This window comes from Lycium ferocissimum, chromosome 1 (genome assembly GCF_029784015.1).
Source record: "Lycium ferocissimum isolate CSIRO_LF1 chromosome 1, AGI_CSIRO_Lferr_CH_V1, whole genome shotgun sequence".
NCBI lineage: Eukaryota > Viridiplantae > Streptophyta > Magnoliopsida > Solanales > Solanaceae > Lycium > Lycium ferocissimum.
The window spans coordinates 65,977,696-65,990,192 of record NC_081342.1 but is presented as its reverse complement, the minus strand read 5'-3'; the positions used below and the strand labels follow the sequence as shown (position 1 = coordinate 65,990,192).

At 34.7% G+C, this 12,497-nt stretch overlaps 1 protein-coding gene across 2 annotated transcripts; it reads right to left on the bottom strand.

The window, feature by feature from the left end:
- LOC132057655 (trihelix transcription factor GT-3b-like) lies at positions 1 to 9,338 on the bottom strand. 2 transcript variants are annotated; one of them, XM_059450279.1, is made up of 2 exons: positions 8,913 to 9,338; positions 1 to 958 (listed from the first exon to the last, which is right to left on the bottom strand). In XM_059450279.1, exons 1-2 carry the CDS (start codon positions 9,237 to 9,239, stop codon positions 302 to 304), a joined length of 984 nt encoding a protein of 327 aa, XP_059306262.1. In that variant the 5' UTR covers positions 9,240 to 9,338; the 3' UTR covers positions 1 to 301. The 2 variants fall into 2 exon arrangements, with proteins under 2 accessions (XP_059306262.1, XP_059306267.1); XM_059450284.1 differs by having other exon boundaries at positions 1 to 934; positions 8,913 to 9,335.
- Between the last annotated feature and the right edge of the window lie 3,159 nt (positions 9,339 to 12,497).

The window sequence follows — 12,497 nt, the reverse complement described above, 5'->3', positions numbered from 1 at the left end:
TCGTAAAAATGCTTAGATTCCATTACTATGACTGCTTTACAAATCACAATACGCCATTGATTTTTCATCAAATTACAGACAATTCACACTTATCCAAAGCTCAAAGTCAATCCTTTTTATCCACACTTAATTCAGCTCTCAATTAATTCCTCCTGTAAACATTTACAAGAATGAGAACATGTACTTTGTATCATCTAGCTGTGACTTTCTACAGATTTGAAATTCCTATTTCTATGTAAGCCAAACTCTCAACTCCCCAAATATTTTGGAATCTACCTAATTCAGAATACAATGAATCATCTCAAGGATGATTTTCACCGATGAGTTTGTTCAAAAGTGTAGTCAACAGCACATCCCTCTTTTCAGCTCGGCTCTCCTCCCTCGTTCTCCTTTGCTCCTCCCTCTCCCTCCAAGCTTGTTCAATCATCATCCGATCCCTTTCTAGCTTCTCCATTGACGACCGCCATTCCTGCTCGAATACTTCTCTTTCACGAGCACGCTTCTCCGTTGTCTCCCTCCATTGCATGTCAATCCTCAGCTGCTGTTGAAAGAATTCTTTAAGCATTTCTTGAATATTATCAACAGCTCTACTAGTGTTGTTAATACTCCCTAAGCTGGGTTGTCTAGAAGGTGGTTTTTCTGCATTGCTTGTTCTTGGCCGCTTTTCCTTTTCGGTTTTCTTTTTGGGAGCAATATTGCTTCTGTTTAACTTTACTTCATCACTCTCATAGGCATAACCTTCTTCATCTTCTGAGATTTCCTCTGAAGATTGATCTCTACTTGTTCTTCGAGGCCTCTTCCTTGCCTGTTGGGTACCAGCCTCAGATTCGAGCTGTAGTCGATGTACGTTATTTGTATTTGCTGTAAAAAGTGCATGCAGCTCATCAAAATATGGAAATTGTCCGCCGTTATCTGGATCAGATGTTTCCTTACCCTGTGAAAGTTTACAAAGTACATACTCCATCAAAACAAAATCTAAAACAAAGAAGGCAAGTTTCTCTGGAGCAAATTAAGCATAGAAGGGTAAATTTAGAGATCAAAAATCAGATGATAAGATTGTGATCCTCCTATAAAGCATCTCGACTCATTTGGTTATATATTATTACAATAATAAAGTACAGAATTCTACTACTAAATAAATAGACTCCTGCAGAGTTGAATTTCAATAGTTGATGAATTTATAAAGAAGACAAACATAATGAAGGGCTTAATAATGCCGGGAAAGAGCAATACACTTTGGACCTGTACTAATAGGATCAATTTACACATGACCAAGAGTCAGGTTTTCTGTGTGAGTTACCAAAACCATGGAATTCTAGATATGATAGACACAGTTTGGAAATACCTTTCAGCCAAAATGGAATAAGATTAAACTGGATCTTACCAATAACCTGACTTACATGAAAGAGGGCTCCAAGATTCATGCAGGCTGCAACTTAAATAAAACCGACTTTATAGTTTATACATTAGTTTTTATATTGGCTCTGTTGGCTTGAGCCTCTTATAGTACTGTAGCAAGCATCCAAATAGATAGAATATATTCAAATCGGATCACTGCCCATTTTGACTTGACATGATTTCGATCCATTCGAGTGCTGTAAGTATGTGTCACAGCTCGCAGGCAGGCCAACTGTGGCTAAAATGTCATAAGGACATGTAGCAAATACTATTTTTGGATATGATAATTATTCCAAAATCCTATCCTTGTAATAATGGTGTTATCGTGATAATTCTACACGTAAACTAGAGGTTTTGGCCCCACTTATCTTTTGTATAATATTCTGACAACTTATATTTCCAATTCTGGGGAAAATATCTCTTAAGCTGCAGCCAAGACATGGTTCATCTCTCTACCCAGGCAGGGTAATTGTTTTATATGAGAAAATAACTGCATCAGACTTCTCCTCAGGATGCATTTCAATTCTTCAAAAATCAGGTCACAAGAATGAGCTGCTAGTGGAAGCACGAGTTCAAATTTAGGACTAAGCAAGAGCATGAGCTGTGCCTTCTATATCATATAATATACACACCCTTTCGTTACTCCCTCAACCAGCCGGGAAGCCAGAAATTTCGCCAAGGGTATTCAAAATTTGAAGAATAAATAAGGAGAAGAATTTATCAATGGGTGCACCGAACATTTTAAATCAAACTACATAAATTTAGTTAAATCATAAAAACACTTATACAAGAACTAGAAATTCTATAAATCAAAACTAACATAAAGAAGTCGACAGAAAAATTCCACTAGTTAAAGCAAATTTCAAATGTGATATTACAATTGAACTCTACAGGGTTTCATCTGTTTTTACAATAAACTCATTAGGAATAATACTAAATACTTTTTTCCCTACATAAGCCACTAAGCAACCCAAGGCAATGCTACAGTAGTTGAAGGTTGGTTAGTTGAAAATTCATCGACGGACAATTAACTGTGCACATAGAACAAATATTACTTTTATACAGATGTATTACATCTTGAATAACTTTGACGCAACTAAGAGAGGTAAACCAACGACGAAGGGTGTTCAAAATGATTTGAACTTGTCATTTTGCTACATTGAGCTACTTTTTTTAAAAAACAAAACAAATTAAAATGCTGTTTGGTCAATTTGACTTTTTTTAATATTAAATATTAGGCTATAAACAAACCCTTAAAAGTCAATGTTCAAAAAAATACTCTCGTCTCAAACGCACAGAAGCTAGAAAAAGCGAGTCTCTCTCAAGTCTCAAACGCCTCTGTGACCACCTTAGCTGAAGCTTGAACTGAACGCTGCAAGGCTTGGTTATCTGACTCGGACAATGTCCATTGAACCTGGTTCGGTTTTCTTCTATTGTTTATTTCTTTCAACAAAACTTATTTGTTCTAGCTGTTTGGATTATAATTTCAAGATAAAATCTAGTAAAGCTTGAACATTAGTGGTTGCTTTTTTTCTTTTGGTTGGGTTATGATTTTGTGCAATTACTCTTCTAGCTAAAATCCTTACACTCAGCTTGAAGAATATTTGTGCAAATACTTGGATCTGCAACAAAATATTAAGTACATCAACGATAAAGCCCATAGGAAAAAAAAAAAAATCAACCGCCTTGTAGTGAAATCACTAACGAGTATCACCGGCTTTAACAAGACCGGGTTCTTGATTCAAACTTCTACCCATTTCTAGATTACTGACATCTAATTTCTCTTGGAGTTCTCTTTTTGCATCCATACATTTATGAGACATTCCCAACACATTCATAATACCAATAATACAAGTTCTTCCACTTGAACACACTTCTTAGAAGCCATATCACGAGTGAGTTGGTTAATGAGCAAACAATGAATAGTATGGACCGATCTACTATCTTGTCTAATCAATATTCTAAGACCACATATATCGCCATGCATATTATTTACACCATCAGTAACGTTGTCCACGTACATAAAAAAAACTTAAAGAATGATGAGCAAGTACATTAATAATTGCTTTTCTTTAGATGAAACACTAGTATCTTGAACATGAACAATTCTAATGGACAACTCCATCTCAAATCCTTTTTTATTCGCTTATCATAAAACTACTCTGCAGGATACATCAAAAGATTTATCAACTAGCAGAACAAAATAGCCACCACTTACATACCCTAGTATAGCTTTAATTGTTTCAGTCTTACATACAGTCAGAATTCTTTTTGAATATCTGCAAAAGTCATTTTTATTATTTTTAGAAGCATTTTTCAACACACAAAAGGTTTGATCTTATCATTTCTATCCACGTACTATGAAAGAATTTCAATAAGATTATCTTGTTCAATGATAATTCACTTTCATCATGACCGCGAAATGTCAAACCTTGATTTGAGAGAAATCATATCACATCAACTAAAGCATTGAAGCGAAGCAAGTATTCATGTTTAACTTGATCAAGTGGTCTGTTAAATGCAATAAGTCAACTGTTATAGTCGCATTAGATCTTCAAAATTTCTTTTTGCTTGATTATGAAATTTATTTGGCACACCTATATGTTTTCCAAAGTTATCCTTCTATCTCTATGCCAATTATTGAACCCATTCACTCGAAAATACATAAACTCCACCTTGATTTAAACTTTCGCTTTAAATAAATAACAAAACAAATAATATGTTGCATCTTATACTTACAATATACTTCAACCAGTAACAATTCATCAAGCCATTTAGGAATAAAATGACGCTTTAATTCAGAAAGTCAGTGTGAGAGAAGTCATGATTTCGAGGTTGGTAAGGACTATTTCGAATGCATGTAATCCTTATTTTATCACGGGGAGTTCTTTCAACTGGATCAACCTTTGGAGCATTTAAATTAATTTCTTGTCTTCTGAGAAGAATGAGAAGGTTTCTGTTTGGTCTGCATTATCTTCTCGGTAAGGGTGATTTTGAGATGCCGAATTTGCTTTTTGCATTTTATGGGAATATTTCTCCATTGAAACTTCAAACTTAACTGTAATGTAATTTAATTAGAAGAATAGTCACGCAACACAATCATAACACAAACAAAAGAAGGAAAAAAAAAAAAAGGGTTAAAGACAAAAACCAAAGCATTGATGTCCTCGCCTGTATTAAATTTCATCTCAAAATCATTATCCCAACCCCATATTTTTCTCTCTTTTTCACAAGAAGAAATAACAACTTTCTTTGTACTCTTTCCTCTTTTTCTTTTTTTTTTTTTTTTTTTTGGGGGGGGGGGGGGGGGGGGGTGGAGGGGTGTACTAAGAATTAAGAATGCATTTTGCAACTTCCGGAAACAAATCACTCGTACTAATTCTAAATTAGTTTACTCCAAGTTGCAAGAAATGGCTTAAAAACACATTTGGCAAGTTAATTGAACCGAAGGAGATGAAAGAGAAATGACTTGCTGAAGGTGTGATATTTGGCTTTCTTCTTTGGAGGAGGATCAAACTGAACATTCCTCTTCAGTAGGGCAATGGAGTATTAAATAAAAGGAGTAGATTATAAACTTATCCCTAATAATTAGGGCACAAATTGGGGGAAAGTATACAGACCAACATTTTCAGAGAAATTATGGACGAGGATGAAGAATACTTACCCATTTCAAGTTGGAAAAGTGGTAGATCTGATAGTTGCAACTCCGACGAACATGGATGCTCCATTTTTCGATTTCATCGACGATTCACAAACACCACGACAGCTCAGAGATATAGAGAGGATGCGGAACAAGAAAGCTTGAAGATAAGAGTCACAGAGATGAAATTCATGGGAGGAATCAAGATGAAGAATTGAGACTCCTCCTTTTTTTGTCTTAGCTACTGCAGAAGTAGGCTTTTCATTTTTGTTTTGTTGTTGAACTCTGTACTTTCCTTTATTGATAAATAAAATACCCACTAAGTCCGTTTAGTGGCAATTTACAACAACAACATACCCAGTGAAGACCCCACATTTGTGGGATCTGGGGAGGGTAAAGTGTACGCAGACCATACCCCTATCTCCGCTTAGTGGCAATTTAATTTAAAAAAAAAAAAAAAAAAAAAAAACTTATCCCTAATAGATCCAGGCAACCTACCTTGGCTAAGGACTAGGTAAGATAAGTTTATCCCTATTGAATCTCATGCAAAATACCTTGCCCCTAAGAAGGACCGGGTAAGATGTTGATATTTCTTTTAGTTTGGTTACGAAGTACGAGAGCAGAAAACACTATCCTCTGCATTAGCATTCTCAATGCCCGCAAAGTTGGAAAGGAAGGAGCAAATAAATGTTTTTTCAATCCTTACCGCTTTATCAAACAACTTGAAGGGTAGGGTAAATATTTCTCACAGGAGAACTTTACCAGTTACCAAAAAAAAAAAAAAAACTCACAGGACAAGTAATCCAATGAGTTCTCTTTCCCCTCTTTGAACAAAAATGGTGTCAATCTGACTTTTGCAGTATGAACATACTTCAGAAGTAGCATCAGAAAGAAAATATAGCTGTTAGAAAAGCATCAGATAGTTGTGAAGCAGACTGTTAAAGGATCTAAACCTAAACGACAACTAATTCAACAAGGCAAAATCACCTGATGATGGTGAAGGCAAAGCATGACCAGAAAATCTGGTTTATCTTTCTCTTCCTTTTTTTTTTTTTGAGGGGGAGAGGGGGGGGGGGGCTGGTGGAGTGTTAAATGAACAGAAAAACTGAGAAACAGAAAACTTTCCATCAACACAAAACAACGAGCTCACTTGCCTTTGTTGACAACAAAAGATGGAAAATTAAATAAAACACAAGAGAGGGAGGGAGGGGGGGGGGGGGGGGGGGGGGAGAGAGAGAAAGAAACGAAAAACAAAGCAAAATACCTCGATGAAAGAACTTGTTCGCACTAAGAAAAGTTACTACATCGAATTTCTAGTACTTTTCAGTGAGCGATAATGTCATTAGAAGACTCATATGCAGACCCACGCACGTAAAACCCAACAAAGAATGTCTTTGGATGAGTTTCTTCTGGATCTCCATATTCTACTTATAGTTTCTCCTTTATCATTATCACTGTTCATACTTCACTATAGTTGGTATTATTATAATTCCTCTTTATCAAAGGCCAGTGTCCCTTGTCTTCTCTCAAATGGAGCAGTCTTGACACACATGAATCTAAATCTCTTTAGAAATAACAAAGTCATTAGATGGTCTTGAACACACAAAATTACAAGAATAATACATGCACTGACTTACTTATCCTTCAGCTATCCCAGTTGACATGTTAAGAAATCCATATCAGTATGTGCATATACTGATAGACTATTTATTTGGCAAAACATCTCTCAGGTGGTATATCATACCCAAGGGAAAATAACAAACCACACATGACATTTGCAGCAAACACTGGCTTACAAATTCCAGTTTTGGATCCAGCAAATGGCAACCATCCAAACAGTCCACCAGAGAAGAAAATCAGCGAGAATGAAGCATTTCAGGACGTCCTATTATATCTCCCAGAAGAATTGGGAGATATCATCTATCAAGCTATCAGCACTACCCCCCATAAAATGAATGATGCCTCGTATTTCAAGAATCAACAACTCTACAGACATCCAAAAGATACTAGTACCTTTTTCCATTTTTTATGTCACACTTTCCATTTTGTGAAGGGGAGCCTTGGCGTAACTGGTAAAGTTGCTGCCATGTGACCAGGAGGTCACAGGTTCGAGCCGTGGAAATAACCTCTTGCAGAAATGCAAGGTAAGGCTACGTACAATAGACCCTTGTGGTCCGGCCCTTCCCCGGACCCCGCGCATAGCGGGAGCTTAGTGCACCGGGCTGCCCTTTATGTCATACTTTCCATTTTGTGAGATCCAAAAATATATACCATTCAATTCATATTCAACTTTCAGGAATTCAATTTCATTAGACCATTAAAAATCTCAAGTCTGATGTGATATTTTCTCTAAAATTAACAATTTAACCATTCTACTACGTTTTCCACTATAGCTAATGTAACATATAAGCCAAATTAATGCCTTTACATCCCATTTCCAATCAAACACTGACATATAAAATGGAGCAAGAGAAGCAATAATTTACTATGCATTACTTTAGTTCCGATTTCACACTTCTCAAGTACAAAGTTCAAATGCACCAACAAATCCACAGTAGATAACTGCCGGTGAGAATGTCAGGATTGCAGATATGTTGCTCTAAAAAAATTGTTTTTCATTCAAACAGCATTCATAGGCATCAAAAATATACATATATAAAGCAAAGCAGAAACTATCACTTTATTAACCATATTCTAAGTCCATCCTAACTCCTAACATATCATAATTCAGATAATTTTACTTCTAAAGGGCCATGCTGTCAGTATCAGTCAACCAAAATTAACAAATAAAAGAAGAAATTCTGACTCCATTCTCACTTACTAGAAACTCTCTTCGTTCCAATTTGTCGGGCATAGTTACTATTTGAGAAATCAAACAGTTTTCTCTTCAACTAGGGCTTTGTAATACATTCTTTAGATACTTTTAAATATAAGGAGTCGTTTGGTTAGAAGACCAATTATGTTAGGATTAGTTATACAAGGATTATTTCCTATCGGCTGTTTGGTATGTTGTATTAAAGATAACATGTGTTGCATAATTTTTAAGAAAAGTGTTTGTTTACAAAAATTACCCTCCACCTTATTTAGAAGAAGAACGGTTTGAGGGACCTCAGGGGTATTTTTCATTGTTTTATCCCGGGATAACTAATCCCGGTACTTTTTCTAATGGCATAATACATACACAGATCCTCAAACTTGGCTTCAGCTGGCAAGTATGCCCTCCAATTTTGGGTGTGCATAAGTAGGCACCTTAACTTGTCTCCAATTTGTCAGTTGAACACTCCAACTTACAATATGATCATCTAGACACCTCCAACACTTATGTGCTACGTCAGCATTTGTGATTACGTATTCAACTTCATATAAGTCGTTTTCAACTTTATATAAGTTGAGGTGTCTACTTGTGCACACTCAAAGTTGGAGGGCATAGTTGCCAGCTAAGACAAGTTTGAGGGCCTGTTTATGTATTATGCCTTTTCTAATCCTGTTATAACTTATCCAAGGATTAGTAACCAAACAAGAGACAAGACAATGCTAAATTTTCATCCCAGAACTATTTATGCTTGTCCAGCATACCAAACGACCCATAACAAGTTTAAGCTCTGGTACTCTTTCTATTCCAATTTATGTAATACTCTTTTCTTTTAGTCAATCCCAAAAAGAATGACACATTTCTATATTTAGTAACAATTTAACTTTAAAATACTCATTTTACCCCTAATGAGATGATTTATAGTCGCATAAGTTTCAAATTTTCTTTCTTAAACTCGGTGTCCAATGAAACACCTTCACATAATTTGGGACGAAGGAGGGAGCGCTTTTTACACAACTTACTAATAAATTTACTAGGGATTGAGAGAATAATAATAAGTACCTTGTAACGATTAACCAAGTTGTTCCACTTTGTTTTACATTGTTCAGCATTTCTCCTATATCCTCCTCTCTCATTCATCTTAACAGCTATCATCTCCCACATCTTCTTCAAATTACTTCGCTTCGCCGAAGCAAATTCCATCTCAAATTCGCCTCGTATAGCTATGAAATCCCTAGTTTCCTGATTACTCCAAGGCGGAACACGTTCGTCCCGATTAGGAAACTCATCGCCGGCGGCGGAACTACCGCCGGCAGCGGCAGCGCCGGGAAGAAGGTGGAGCTGAGGAAGCATTAAACGCTGGGTAAACTCATTGTTTCCACCAAACATTTTTTGAGTTGTGCTTTGTTTGGTAAATTTTTTTGGAGGGGAAAAAGGGGAAGAGTTTGGTTTATTTTTAAGTGGGCGATCGTTTGTCAACAGAAATTTAATACTTTTCACTTCATTTGTAATATTTGAGTTGGAGTTTTAGTTATTGTTTTGTTTCTGCAAAATATGTTGGGAAAATTACGCTTTATGTCCATTGGGAGAAAATATTTACTTCAGGTAGCTTATATTTTGAGTTTGTCGTCCGATTTAGCTCATATTTGTGTAGAAATAATTTTTATACACTTTGATAACCTGTTTAGCCAAACTTCTAAAATCAGTTTATTTTGAAAAATATTTTTTTTGAAAAGTGCGTTTTAAAAAAATATTTTTGTGAGAATCAGTTTGTGTTTGGCCAATTAATTTAAAAATCACTTTCGAAAGTTAATTAGCGTTGCCGACAAGCCTTCTAAAAGTATTTTTAAGTGTATTTTTCTCAAAAGTACTTGTCAAAAAAGTATTTCTAAGAAAAAACTACTTTTTTTTATTTTCCGAAAACTCGTTTTTATCACTCCCTCGTAAGACGTATTTTCTCCCAAAAGCTTGATCAAACACCTCATTTTTTTTATAAAATAAGTACTTTTTGAAAAACATAAATACTTTTTGAAAAACATAAATACTTTTAGACTTGGTCAAACAGGCTGTTATATTAGATTGACACATTATGAATAAATGTTTTATGTTGAGCAGTATATTTTCTGAAATATATTTGATTGTTTGAATGTATTTTTCCTAAAAAATATGAAATATGATTTATAATTTTAATTTTTAAAAGAAATAAAAAAGGAAATTTTTAAAAATATACAGTCGGACATAAAATATTACGCTATATAACTCAGTACACGATATTTACAACATTATACAATATTACACAACATAAAGTATTATACTTTTATTCAGGGAGGTGGAGGGAGAGCTACGGAAGCATCAAACGCTGGGGTAAGTGGACCGGCGTTTTCATGGTCTCCACCAAACATTATTGAGTTTTTTCTTTGTTAACTTTTTGGAGGGGAAAAAGGTAAAGGGGTTTGGTATATTTAAATGGAAAAAGAGAGAAATTTAGGGTCAAAATTAGAAGAAGACTTTTATAGGAGGGGTTTGGCCGTACTACTGCACGTGACATAACGTGAAAACAGGATTTAACATATTTATTTCATGATTGTTGATTTTCAAATAAATTGGAAAAAATTTCAGAAAAAATTGAATAATTTCCATGGACAAACAGGTTATTGAGCCGCGGGGAAAGATGTGGAGGGGAAGCTGAGGAAGCATTAAATGTTGGGTAAGGGTTCCAGGTTTTCATTGTTTCCACCAAACATTATGGGGGTTGTTTTGTTTGGCAAATTTTTTGGAGGGGAAAAAGGTGAAGGGTTTGGTTTATTTAAGCAGCCATTTGGCTTGGCCACAGAAATGCAATATTTTGTGCTTTATTTGAAAATTTTAATGGGATATTTTTAGAAATATAGCTTTTGAAAATATTTACGATACGTAGCCTAATATACAATATTATATAATACTATACTTTTTTCGTCACATTTTATATGAGGGTGGTATGATTGGGTACGAAATTTAAGAAATAAAGAAAGATTTTTTGAAATTTATGGTCTAAAATAAACCATAAATATTTGCGTGGCTAAAAATCATTTTATTAAGGATAAACTGGGAATTTTAGAGTTAAATTATTACTAAATATAAAAAGATGTCATTTTTTTTTGGACTGGCTAAAAAAAACACAAATTTGGCCGGAGGGAGTACTTTATTTGGATTTTTGAAGTTGGAGTTGAAGATGAAATTATATTTAGTTATACTTTTTTACAAAGAATATTTGATTATTTGAATGTATTTTTCTTAAAAACATGAAATATGATTTATACCTCTAATTTTTAAAAGAAAATTTTTCAACAATACACTGTCCAATATAAAATATCAAGTCATATAACCCAATATACAATATTAAACAACATAAACATTAAGCCATTTGTATACTAGAAGGTGGAGGGGGAGTTGTGGAAGCATTAAACGCTGGGTAAACGGTCCGACGTTTTGATTGACTCCACCAAACATTTGAATTTTTTGGAGGGGAAAAAGGTCAAGGATTTGGTTTATTTAAGTGGAAAAAGGGAGATGTAGGGTCAAAATTAGAAGAAGACTTTTATAGTAGGGGTTTGGCCGTAGAAATCAAATATTTTTCACTTTATTTGTAATTTTTAAAGTTGGAATTAAGATGAATTCTGTTTGAATATAGTTTTTTGCAAATAACATTAGGTTGTTTGAATATACTGAAAATAAAAAAAATGTGAAAATAAGATTTTAGGTGCTTATTTTTATGGTCGTTGATTTTGAAATAAAATGGAAAAAAAATTTAAAAAAATTTGAATAAGTCTCGTGGCCAAACGTGTTATTGCGAAAGAGGTGGAGGGGGAGTTGAGGAAGCATTAAACAAAGGGTACAAAGGTTCGAGGTTTTCATTGTCTCCACCAAACATCATTATTGGTCCTTTTTTTTTTTTTCTTTGCTAATTTTTCTAGAAGGGAAATAAGGAGGTAATAGTCAAAATACCCCCCAACGTTTGACCAAAATGCCAATTACACACCGAACCTTTGCGGGGGTCCTATTACCCCCCTGACAAATTTTTTCAAGAGCAAAATGACCCCTTTTCGATTGCAGAGAGCGTGAATACACCGCCCGGGCAAGACGTGACGCCTTTAAAAATCCGCATCCGACTCCGTTTTGGACGCCAACTAAGCTACCACATATGATGCCAAGTAGATAAAATTTGAACTCCTATTTTTAGGTTACTTCATCTTCATCTTCATCTTCACCCTATTTAATATCCATCCCCATTTTTTGTTGTAAAATAATATCCATTATAAACGAAAATCTCAATCGAAGAAAAATTCACATATGATTCCGAACAACTTGTTAAAGAACAACTTTCCACCATAAACGAAAATCAAGAAAAAATGAAAAAAATCAAGAAAGAAAAAGGAAAATGGAAAAAAATAAGGATGAAAAATCTAATCTTGTTAAAGAAAAATCGATTGAAGTTGCTTGTTTGGAGTTGCTACTTGTTGCTTGGTTGGAGTTATTTAAGACTAATTCTTTGAGTTGATTTGGGAGAAAATTAAACTCCATCAAGAATTGGAGAGAAAGTCAGCGAAGAACACCAAATGGGTTTCTCTAAATTCTTGATTGTTTAATCAAATTAATGGATGAACTTTG

Coding starts and splice junctions, on each gene's coding strand:
- LOC132057655 (XM_059450279.1), bottom strand. CDS start 9,239: ATGTTTGGTGGAAACAATGAGTTTACCCAGCGTTTAATGCTTCCTCAG. Junction 959..8,912: donor ACTTGGTTAATCGTTACAAG/GTACTTATTATT, acceptor GTTTTGATGGAG/TATGTACTTTGTAAACTTTC.